The 12,410-nt window shown below is 27.3% G+C and overlaps 2 protein-coding genes and 2 long non-coding RNA genes across 5 annotated transcripts in view; 2 read left to right on the forward strand and 2 right to left on the reverse strand.

Annotated features, from left to right (window-relative positions):
- Positions 1-8,094, reverse strand: part of LOC126898385 (uncharacterized) — a 10,635-nt gene extending 2,541 nt beyond the window's left edge. The window contains exon 1 of the long non-coding RNA XR_007702239.1: positions 7,925-8,094. This is a non-coding gene — a long non-coding RNA (uncharacterized LOC126898385). The remainder of the gene's footprint in view (positions 1-7,924) is intronic.
- Positions 1-12,410, forward strand: part of LOC126898381 (uncharacterized) — a 34,320-nt gene that overhangs the window by 3,981 nt on the left and 17,929 nt on the right. The gene's annotated exons all lie outside the window — the stretch shown is intronic.
- On the reverse strand, positions 29-969 carry LOC126898387 (uncharacterized). Its single transcript, XR_007702241.1, has 3 exons — positions 595-969; positions 343-530; positions 29-284 (listed from the first exon to the last, which is right to left on the reverse strand). It is a non-coding gene; the product is annotated as an uncharacterized LOC126898387 (long non-coding RNA).
- The window catches only part of LOC126898380 (uncharacterized), a 20,511-nt gene continuing 14,504 nt past the window's right edge, over positions 6,404-12,410 (forward strand). Inside the window, exon 1 of one of the 2 annotated variants that reach the window (XM_050672356.1) lies at positions 6,404-6,796. In XM_050672356.1, the coding sequence (XP_050528313.1) occupies positions 6,448-6,796 (349 nt within the window). In that variant the 5' untranslated portion in view covers positions 6,404-6,447. Of the gene's footprint in view, positions 7,178-12,410 lie in introns of both variants that reach the window. The other variant, XM_050672357.1, reaches the window with a different exon arrangement.

Raw genomic sequence — 12,410 nt, forward strand, 5'->3', positions numbered from 1 at the left:
AGATATTAATAAGGAACCAGCAGATCAAGTAGCTTTTGGAATAAAACACCAATTTTTTTAAAATTAAACACTATCTAAAGATTTGCATCGAAGCGTTTATTTTTGATAGTGATTTTAATCACTGTCAGATATCATTATACTTGATCCAACTATGCCACGTCACCACTGTGCTGGGTTTTTTTTTTTTTCATGAAACTTCTCAAAAATTTTTTGTGCGTTTTCGGTCCTTTGAAGTTTACGACAACGGTGAATAGAAGCTCGTTTAATAACCAACTCACTAGGATCTAAATTTAGAGTCTCTACAGTTGTTATTAACATGTGTACGGCATTTCTATCACTTACTTTACATTTGTTAAAAGCGGCAACAAGTTTTTATGTAATAAACTATAATTTGCCTCTTTTTCTTTTTCAACAGGATGCTCCAGGTTCATTTTCATCATTAAAATTAGAATCGGAAACATCACAAGACATGTTGGCTATTTCATTACTACTTATACTACTTGTACTACTGTATAAAATAGCTACCTTGTCTAAAAAAAAACTTGCTGTTAATTAATTTATGAACTAATGAAGTATTAATAATAAAATACTTACTGGACATAAATTAAGATTTTTGAAGTTTCAAATCTCTTTGCTCTTTCAAACTTTTTTGTGTTAGTTCATGTTTTTCCTGTAAGTATAAGTAATAATCTGAACTAGCCATGCAACCTTTTCTTTTCTTATCTCGTTGACACATCAAAAATAATTTATCTTCTTCAATAGTCATCATTTCCATGTGAAATGTTGAACAATTTGTTAAATTTTCCAATGAAACCCTTTTCCTTATTTTCGTGGTTCAATGATGTCCTGTTAGAGCTTTTGTTCAAATTTCTCCATTCTGAATACAGTGACTCCAATATTTCGATGCTCCTTTGAAATTTTCTGACTGTTACTCTTGCTTTCTCTAAGAACACTTCAACTTTTTTAATAACCAAATGGTCATTAGGGTGGTTNCAACTTTTTTAATAACCAAATGGTCACTAGGGTGGTTTTAGTGAATAGGGATCATTTTAAAAACTTACCTTTTCTAAAATTATACAATCTCAATTAGTTCCAATACTTATAAAAATGCGGTACGCAATGTTTCAGATAATCAGAAAAGATTAACCCGTGCCACAAAAGGCATAGTTTTCAAACTCAAAAATTTTGTATAACCGTACATTTTTCATTATTTTTTAGTTCAACGCGTGAAATAATGGATTCACAACAAAATTGTAAGAATAAAAGTTTTTTAAAATAATATTTTACATAAATTATACTTTGAACAATTTTTTGATTTACTTATTGTGTATTTATAAAAAGTCAATATATAAATTATTTTGTTGTTAAAAACTCACAAAATAAAGTGAATTCAGTGTTAATTTTATGATACGAAAAAGAATTTACAAAAACGCATCAAACATAAAACAAAATATTAATCATTGAACTAATTATCTAAAAGAGTACTCTTTTTGAAATTTGGATATTTACTGCGGTAATCATTTACTACTTGAAGCAAATATTGTTTATGTTTTTCATCGTCTATTATTTTCGTATTAAACTCTTTCATTAGTTTAATACCCCTTTCAACTATATCATTAACTACATTAATGCTATTAATAAGGTCTATTGATATCTTGAAATTATCAATGATCAGAAAACTAGTATCTATATTAAAACGTTAGAAAAATTGCATTGATTTTCCACAAATAAAATCTTCAAGATTTTTAATTAATATCCAGTAGCTTCCTATTGTATTCAATAAATATTTTTTTGGTACATCATCATCTGTATGGATTTTTAAAGCAGCTATAATTTTTCTCTTTGTATCAAATGGAACATTAGTATCAAAAATAGTTGTTTGCGAAGATAGTTACATCGGTACATACATCTTTTAATGTTTTTTTTACAATGTCGTTCATTATAACTGGCTCAAATTTGTTGGTATCTATATTTCTCCAATTTTGTTGAAACCGTTTAAATATTGGTACATCAGGACTAGATGTTAGACGTAATTTAACTTCAAAAACACATTTTAATACTAGCTCGTAGATGTGATGTCGACATGTACAAAATATTTCATTCTAAGTAATTTTTTAATAACATGCAAGTACCTTTCAATCTACCCATATTTTAAGCCGTAGTATAACAGTAAAAAGTCAGTACATTTCCTGTAATACACCAATCAATAAGTATATGAAAAATAGCATCAGTCCGAGATCAACCCCTGTTCCCATATCAATTGCTGGAACTCCTAGTAATTGACTCTCACCATTACATAAAGCAATAATGGGAAGTCGATCAACACTTTTTTGTCCTGTCAATGAAGGTAAAAGTTTACCATCCCAATGAATGACAACGGAATCTTTAATAGTTACCAAATAATTATTACGGATTTTTTCAGCGCGTTCTTTACGGAAACGCATGCGTGAGTTTCGAATAGAAGATCTATTTATAATTAATTTTTCAACGTCCTCACCTAATGCCTCTGCTGGAGAAATTAATATATGAACTGAACCCAACATATTAAAATATATATTTAAAATATATTAACAAAAAAATGTTGAAATATCAAAATTATTGTAAACACTAAAATGTATACGATCTAAAAATGATCATACAGGCGCAGTAGAAATAATGAAAACAATAACCTGAGCAATATATAGTTAGGACAAATATTAGTAATGAGTTTTGATAAAGACTTTATCGTCTTTTTAGTCATTCTTGTAATAAATTGTGACTTGATGGTTTGATAAAAGTTTATTCAAGATTATACATTGTTGTTATGATAAATTACGAAAATTACCAGGAGTTGAAAAACTACAACTAACACTCACTTTATTTTGTGAGTTTATAACAACAAAATAATTTTTATATTGACTTTTTATACATAAATAATAAGTAAATAAAAAGATTGTTCGAAATATAATTTGTGTAAAATAGTATTTTAAACAATTTTAGTTCTTACAATTTTGTTGTGAATCCATTATTTCACTCGATAAACTAAAAAAACAATGAAAAATGTACGGTTATCCAAAATTTTTGAGTTTGAAAACTGTGCCTTTTGTGGCACGGGTTAATCTTTACCTGAAATATTGCGTACCTCATTTTTATAAGTATTGGAACTAATTGAGATTGTATAATTTTTAAATATTACTACATTAGTTTTAAGAACCATCCTAATATACAGGGTGTTCAGTAAGTCAGGAACGGGTTTCTATTGTTCTCATTGTTTGTAACAATGAGAACAATAGAAACCCGTTTCCTGACTTACTGAACACCCTGTATATATATATATTATAATTGACCCTTTACCTGCCGCCGATAGGGCATTATAATAGCAACTTTTGCACGCAATGTTTTCCTATTAAAATTAATTTTTGAAAATATTCTAGAAATTTTTTGTTGTTTAATCATATAAATTTAAATTAAACCTTATATTATGTCGCATAAAAGAGTTTAAAAAACATTTGTTCCCTTTATCTTCTTTAATCAAACTCTACAACCCGATAGATTCTCGTTGCTTACCAATTGACCAAATCCCCAAACGCAGCAAACTTTATCGTACAAACCTTATACCCTTTCATACACAGTATGTATTATACAACCATTTAACTCTCATTTTTTGTATTATTTCAATATTATCTTTTTAAAGATTGTTTTCCTAATTATTTTTTTTTTTTTTATAGCCAATTGAGAGCGATTGCGACCTCCCAAAAGAGGAAGTTTCCGTGATGTGTGATCAGTATGTGGCCAGATAGTAGGCAACTCCAATTACTAAACTCATGTTTCGTTCAGCAAATCGAGCCGTCCGTTTATTAATATTATTTTGACTCATATTATGATGGTTTAAGTTCAACAATATTATGACTCTATTCGTGTAAAACACGAAATAGTAAAATTTTACTCTTATTATCTGGAAAGGGTCCTAAATATTGGGCCAGATCCAATCGACTCGTTTTGTATATTCACCTACGAATGAGATATGCAAAAACAAGTTGCTATTTAAATAACACAGTGAAATTGCGAATCGGTCATATTTTGGTAAATAGTTGTATCTCATAGCTACGTGCGCCTAGAAGGATTGGTTTAAATGCTGATTTCCATCTAGTACATTTATTATAAGAAAATGTTTTGTCATAACGTCGAACTAAGAAGTGTGCATTAACTGTGGAAAAGGTTTCACTGAATGTTAATAAATATCAGTCTCTAAATAAAAAACGTATATTTATAAAAGTATTTAAATCTATATTTAGGTTTTTACATTCATTAATTCATTAAGTCACTTCATATGAACTTTCATGAGCAATACTACCCCTTTAATTTAATCGCTTAATACTTGACCAGTTTGTGGCCAAATACTTGCTTATTGCTCGTGTGAGTTTTCTATGCGAGATGAGAAAAAAAAAACTCGAATAAAAAAAGATTTTCTTCTTGTCTTTATTGGTTGTTATGGCTAAGTTTTTTTTAGTCTTCAAGTAGCTAATAACTGATCAAATGTTAAGCGATTTAAATAAAAGGGCTATGTTTCTTTATGGATGTACGTGTAAAATGAGTTTATAAATTAAAGAATAAACAAACTTTGCCGCAATGTAGATATCGCTACTACTTTGACTGGAATATTTGTTTAGAAAAAGTGAATTTCATATTTTTTTTTTTACTTATACTCTGAGACTTACCTTTGTGACATTTTTCGTGTTTTTACTAACACGAGAGTGTCTTACGATTTTGTAGTTTACTGAATGAATGAGAGTGAATTTCAATAGTTTGATAAGTTTCGATAGCTATGCCTATATTATTTTTAAATTCGTAGCTAAAAAAATTTGGTTTAGTTTGCCTGATTATTTATTTTTATTTGTCAGTATATGAAATTAATCAATACCTGGCTAGCTACATTTATTTTTCTTAACAATAAGTCAAAACATCACAAAATTATAATTTGAAATTATAAAAATCTTTATCGTTTCAAATAATTAAATTAATTATGGTACAAACTGATGACACTGACATTAAGTTAAAATGAATATGATCAAACGAAATATCTTCTTATTTCAATCATCAAAAATTTAAACAAATAACAAAATTCTTGTAAAATATATTCATAAAAATTTAAAAACTGAAGTTTAATTTATTATTATAAACTATAGTAAATATCAAGTTCATTGTAAGTATTATTCGTAATGTTAAATTTTAAGAGTAATTTTCGTCATTTATATGTGAAATTATTATTATTATTTTCTGAATTATTTTGATTGTTCGTTATATCGATTAGGGTGCGCAACATGGAAGAATTCGTATCTGTGTGTTTTGGAAAAATTATAGGTTACTAAACACTACTCCAATCCTTACATAATTTGCATTATTGTTTTTTGAGATAATTTTGTTTACTTTTAAAGAAAAAAAAAAAGGTGAGTAGTAGGGTAATGTTTAACAACGTTTTATTTTTGTAATTAAAAATTGCATTTTTTCCATCAATTTTAATAATTTTCAAGCAGACATTTTTGTATAATTTTTCGACAAATTCGGCGTGGTATCATGCCAAATGTTTTGAAAATTAAATTTAATTAATTTATAAAAATATATACTGGATATAATAATTAGATTTTCTTATCGAGTTACAAGGAATATGTTCGATTCGATTTTTAAATTTTAAATTCAATTTTTAAATTAAACCAAACGACACATGTTTGGTCCAGTATGGTTCAAAAATCGAACATCACTAGAAATTTTAGAAATATTAATGTTTTGCGGTTTGGCTAAAGAANAAAATCGAACATCACTAGAAATTTTTGAAATATTAATGTTTTGTGGTTTAGCTAGAGGAGGCTAAGAGACATTTTGGCAACACTGTTGTATTACTATATATTTATAACAATATTTTAATTTATTTTATTATTACGTACCATAGTAAATATCAAGGTTTTTTGTGAAAATATTATTCCTAAAGTTAGATTTTAGTTATAACTTCAGAAGCTCAATGTGAAATTATTATTATTATTTTATTATTAGATCGAGAATAATGTTGTGATATTATTTTATGAATTGTTATAATTTTTAGTTATAGTCGAGCAGGTTGAGCTACATAGAAGAATTTTAATCTGTGTATATAGAAATTGTGGAGAAGCTATTGTATTTATTGACATTTTATTATATATTTATAACAATATTTCAAACAAATTTATAATAGCAAAATGAAAATTAAGCTTCATTATTTTTGCTAATAATGTCACTTTTATTTAAGTGCATAATTTAATCTTTTATAAATTAGGTCAGAATAATAACTTATTTTATCATTATTTGTGTAATTTATGTCACTTTATACAAATACTGTTATATAAATATAAAATTCATCATTTCATTTTTATATAAAAGTCACGTATTTTAAAAAAAATAATAATTGTAAAAAGAATTTCATATCGAACATAAAAAATGCATTTAGAATACTCATATTTTGTTTTATATATCGTCAACGCCATTGGTATGATAAATGCGAATGATAATAATGTTAAATTCTTACAATCAATATGCCAACAACCAATATGGAAACAATTAAAGACACTTTTATGTATTAATGAAAATGGTAATAAAGTCACCATAGAAGAAATAGCCAATGCTAATTTAGTCACTAGAGAGACATTAAGTCATAAAGCAAAACAGATGCATTTACTACTAAGCTGCAATAGTGCATATTTTTTTGTGCAGTATTCAGAATTAGCGAAATGCTTAAAAGATAAATGTGAAGAAATCCGCTTAATAGAAATCGTTGAGTCATGTAAAGGTGATTTGAGGTATGAATTGAAGAAAATTCCAGAAGTAATAAAAAATTGGAAGTCGCAATTTTTAAAATTATCGAAGATGAGTAACGTAGAAAAAAATAATGGAATTTATTCAGTATCAGATAGTCTGATAAACCTAGGTACACTATCTTTAAAAGGCCTTAATATTGATGCACGTCTTAACGATATACAGTCAACTACGAACGATTTCATAGAAGCAAACTGCTTTCAACCAGAAATCGAATTTAAAACCTTTATGGATAGTTACCGAGAACAGATTAATAAGTGTAACTATGCGTATGAATTAACTGGTAAACTATTAGTGTTGATGGAACTTTTAAGAGAATATTTAGTGACTTTTTATTTTCAATTAAAACTTGAACCTACACCAGAGTTACAAAATGCGTATCCTAATAAACTCATAGAGGAAAGGTATCAAAGAATGTTATATCCTAGTGAGTTAAAAATGCTACCAGAATAAATTTTATTTTCTGTTTTATCTTTATTTCTTATAAAATTGAGTAAGTGTAAGCTAGTTAAATCCATTAAAAGATAAATAAAATATATATAAAAAAAAATTAAATAGATAGATAGTAATTTTTAAATATATTACGGATAATTAACGCCATTAACATTGGATACGCTTATTAAGAAATTATTGTTATTAAAATTTACAATCTATTTTAATGTTGTAATCATATAATATTTGTTTTATGTTATTGTGTATTTCACGAGTGTCTTAGCACGGACACTTTAACGGTTGTTATTGTAATCTTTGTTTTTTTGAATATGTTATCAATATTATAAATATACAAGATCACCAAAATAGGGTTCTCTTCATTAACACACAAAATAACTATTTAACTTTCAAACAGAATCATTTTATTACACAAATTTAAAAGGAACACCTAAACGCCTATCATAATTAGCCAATTAGAATGAAATTTTCAGTTTTCAAGATTAGGCTAGGATCGTTCAAGGAGGGTCCTTGAATTATAAAAAGCCATATTTTTTTTTTATAAAACCAGTTCTTCAGGTTATTTCAAAAGTTAAAAAAAAAAATGCACTCTGAGACTTAGTTATTTATTAAATTAAAAAAATAATTAGTTTTTTTTTTATTCGTTTAGGACTTTTTAAATTTAAATAATACTTAGAAGAATTAAAGTGAATTTTGTTTTGGTGATTTTTTTAATATAAGTTTCTTTGTGTATTAAATAATAATATTTTATCACGGAATAAATTTCAATTCTCATATTAAATATCGATTTTTTTAATAATTTTATTTTAACATGAAACCTAATCCAACTTTAAATACTTAATCAATGGTAAAATTTTATTATGTGTTTTTTTGCTGAGTAGCTAGATATATGTTAGCTTAGGGTGGCTCATATTTTTCAAAGTTTTTTTTTTGCCCGGACGCCCCTTAGAATTGTTCTATAGGTTAAAAAAATACATTTTGTGAAGTTTCAACCGAGTAGCTAGATATATGTTAGCTATATACTGATTATATTCTGAATGCCCCGTTCTTTAAACAGATGTTTCGTTCATCAAATAGATCCGCCCGATTATTAATATTAATTGGACTCATATAAAATTCTCACATTATGATAGTTTAACAATATTCGTATAAGTCCAAAATAGTCAAGTTTTAGGCTTATTATCCGGTAAGGGTCCTAATTATTGATACAGGCCCTCGGTTAGTCGGTATACTCGATAGTTTCATCTGCGAATAATATAAATAATGACTAGTCACCAATTATATTACACAGTAAAGTTTTTGTACATTTTAGTAAGCGTGTTTGTTGTGTCATATAGTCATGGTGTGCCTAGGGGGTTTAGTATCAATGATTATATCCAATCAGTACATTTCATTTTGATCTCCTGAAAAGTAATAAAAAGTAAGTTACTGCCTTATTCGTTGTACATATCGATAGATCTATAATAAAAATTGACCACTAGTAGCAATTATGTAAAATTAAAATTATATTTAAAAAAAAAAAACACATCTTAGTAAAATTAATACCTTCTCAGCTTCGCATCGAAGCTAATACTAATTTAATTAAAAACAAATAATATTAATTCAGAAATTACTAAAAATCGAGAATACGTGTATTGGGAATAATGTTACCATTATCAACGCTAAACACAAACACCGTTGACACATATTAAAGAATGCAGTTTACGACAATGTAAGAATGAAGTGAAATTGCCAATTCAACAAAGTGGAGTATAAAAAGTTCAAGTAATATGTAACGAGCAAATAATACAACTAAATTTGTTATAATAACAGAAGATTTTAATTTGATAATAATTATAATTATTATTTATTTGACGCCCTGTAGGCAAAAGTGTAGCTTATAGTATATACATCAACATTAAATAAAAATAATAACTAATACATGATATAAATATTAACAAGATAGGTTTTCTTCTTCTTCTTCCTCGCCTTAATCCTATAAAATTTAGGATTGACTAACCCTTATCCTAAAATTCTACTTGTTACGACCTCCCACATCATATACTCTTACATTAGCTGCCCTCATATCGCATTCAATAACGTCCCTCCATTTCTTTTTTGGTCTTCCTCTATTTCTTATTCCTTCAACATTCATTTGTATGACTGTTCTTATAGCTTCCGATTTTTCTCTCCTCATAAAATGACCAAAACATCTAACAAGGGGAGGTCACGGTGTGGTACCCACCGATTTTCATAAAATGTATATAGATCTATTCTATATTGACTATTTAATCACCTTTATTTCGAATTTGTTGCCAATGCCCCCCCTAAGTCGAGAAAATCGACTTTGAAAATTGTTGTTTAACTTTAATAGAGTTAATTTTTCAATTGGGATAAGGTCGTACTATTGTCTAATGGATAGCGCGTGACAGTCCGATTATGGGGTTCCGAGTTCGAATCTCTGAACGAGACATGAATTTTTTGCATTTTTTTTTCACTTTTTTTTTTTAATTTTTAACTTTTATTATTATATTACTATTTTTTATTTAACTTTATGTCTCTAAAAGACTATTTTTAACACTTTCAACATTTATTATTCTTTGAATCATCAAATGATCAAAGGTATAAGTTTTGGTTAAAATATAGTAAGATTTAATCAAGATAATGATAATCATAGTCATTATTGAACTATTATATGAAATGAATGATTTCAAACACAATTTTTTTTTGAATTTAAATTATTTTAATTACTTAAATCAAAAGTGTTAAGATTTGAAACACGTAATATTAGCGCTAAACACAAATTAACAAAAAGAAAATGTTTTGTAATTATTATTAAAATATCATGAATAATAAGAATAATTATTATATAATATATCACACTTTACATTCAAAGGGATGATATTTTTCGTAGAAACAGAAAAAACATAAATACTTTTTACATATAGAGCAACGTATAAAAGCTACTTTTTCACATTTACATTTAAATTTCCATACATCCGATGGAAAACATATTTGGTTTACATTACCGAATAACGACCTCTCACTAACTAATTTTGCGGAGTACCACGCATATGATAACATATTTTTGAAAATATCGGCAGATAGTTGATGGTGAATTAATGAATGAATTTTTATGACATCTTCTCTTGACGAAAGTTGTTTATCACTTTGTAACACGTCTACAGCATTTTGAATTTTTTTTATAAAATTTTTTACTTGACGGAAAAAATAAACATCGCAAGGCTGACAATATGGTGTGCAATGAGGAGGGATTATTTCAACATTTGCATTACAATCACCATTTGTATTAGTAAAATTATTTTTAAAATGTCCTGGATCTGTTTGTCCTCCCCAAGAATCAATTATTAATAAAAATTCGTTTGATTTACAATAAGGTGCTAAAATATTTTTAATAAACTCGTTAAAATGGGGTTTTGTTAATTTTCCTGATTTAGAAGCCGTTACGTAAATGTTACCATATGAACGAGTTAATGAGTTTACGGATTCGTTTATGCGTGGACCAAATTCGCCTTTAGCCTCCTGCATACAAAGAAATACTTTGGGAAGAATTGTTCCTGCAGCAGTTATTGCATATTGTGCAGTATAACTATGAGTTACCTTATTAAAATCACCCAAAAATACTTCCGTTACTTTTTCACCTCTATGTGATAATGTCCTACATATCTCACTTCTATATTCACAACCAGTTTGATCAGTATTTATCACAAAATTTGGATCATAGTTTAAAATTAATTTAGATACTCTTTTTTGAAAACTCTCTGCTTCATTCATAATTAATGAAATGTCTAACGCTTTCTTTGATTTAATATAACGCGTAACCTTTCTTTGACGAATATTATTGGTATGTTTAAACTTTTTTACCCAGGATAATGACGCAATAAATCGAAAACCACTAACATTTTCAAATTGCATTGCAGCTACTGACGCCCATTGCTGAATCATTCTTGTCGAAACTGGTTGTTTGTTTACTCTAGACTCATAAAAACGATCGTAAGTCCACTTATTAATTTTGTCATAACACTCCTTTACACCTCCGTTTAAAATATCATTTTCCCAACGACCCAAATACTTTTTACTTTTTAACAAACTACAACCGTTTCGTTGCAATGTTTGCAAGCTCCAATTTGGATGCTCTTTAGCAACCTGAACAATTTTAATTTTTGTTTCAATAGGTATAAATGACTTTTTTTTTAATGGAGATTTTAATTCATCGGAACTTATTGAAAGATTATTATTTATCGTTGAACTAGAACTCGTTATTATTTCATCCACTAGGGATTCCTCAGATTGTTCATGGCTTAAAAAAAACTCATCATCTTCCTGAAACTCGTACTCATTCAACACCTTTATGACTGATTTGGCCATAATTTCACCCATTAAATAATTATTTTTTGAAAATTTATCGCCAACCGTTGCAGATAAATAATTCAAATTTGTCAATATTTGACGACAAATTTCAAAAGCATTAGTAGCCTCCTGTTTATCATTTGGAGATAAAAGTGCCTCGTTTGTGCATTCCTCACTGATAACCCTACTTGTAGACGGTTCTATTTGCTCACAAAACATTTTTCAAAAATATAAACACAAAAAAATTTAACGATAAACAGAATATAATTTAAATTTTCTATATTCTAAGGCTCGTGGAAATAATTGTGTATCAAAATTTCAAATTATCGTGTAATACAAAATAAACTTTTTTTAATGCACTCGTCGTAAAATGTGAAATCCAATATTGGTTCTACGAAGAGTGTGTGCTGGTTAATAAGTATCAAAAAAATTGACGTACAGATTTTTACACCAATGAGGCCTGATCTATTTACAAAACATTTTAATAGACTTGCAAAGACTTGTAGAGACATGTAAAAACTTGTCGAGTCATATTTGATAAATACCGATCCAAACTTCATAATGCGTCTAGGGAAACTACGCTAAAGTATATAATTAGAAAAAAACTTGTTTGTTACACTTGACTAACATTGATAAAAAGAGTCATATTTAAACCAAACTTATACCTTTGATCATTTGATGATTTAAAGAATAATAAATGTTGAAAGTGTTAAAAATAGTATTTTAGAGACATAAAGTTAAATAAAAAATAGTAATATAATAATAAAAGTTAAAAATTTTAAAAAAAA

Source organism: Daktulosphaira vitifoliae, unplaced genomic scaffold (assembly GCF_025091365.1).
Source record: "Daktulosphaira vitifoliae isolate Bord-2020 unplaced genomic scaffold, ASM2509136v1 Scaffold_2, whole genome shotgun sequence".
Taxonomy (NCBI): Eukaryota; Metazoa; Arthropoda; class Insecta; order Hemiptera; family Phylloxeridae; genus Daktulosphaira; species Daktulosphaira vitifoliae.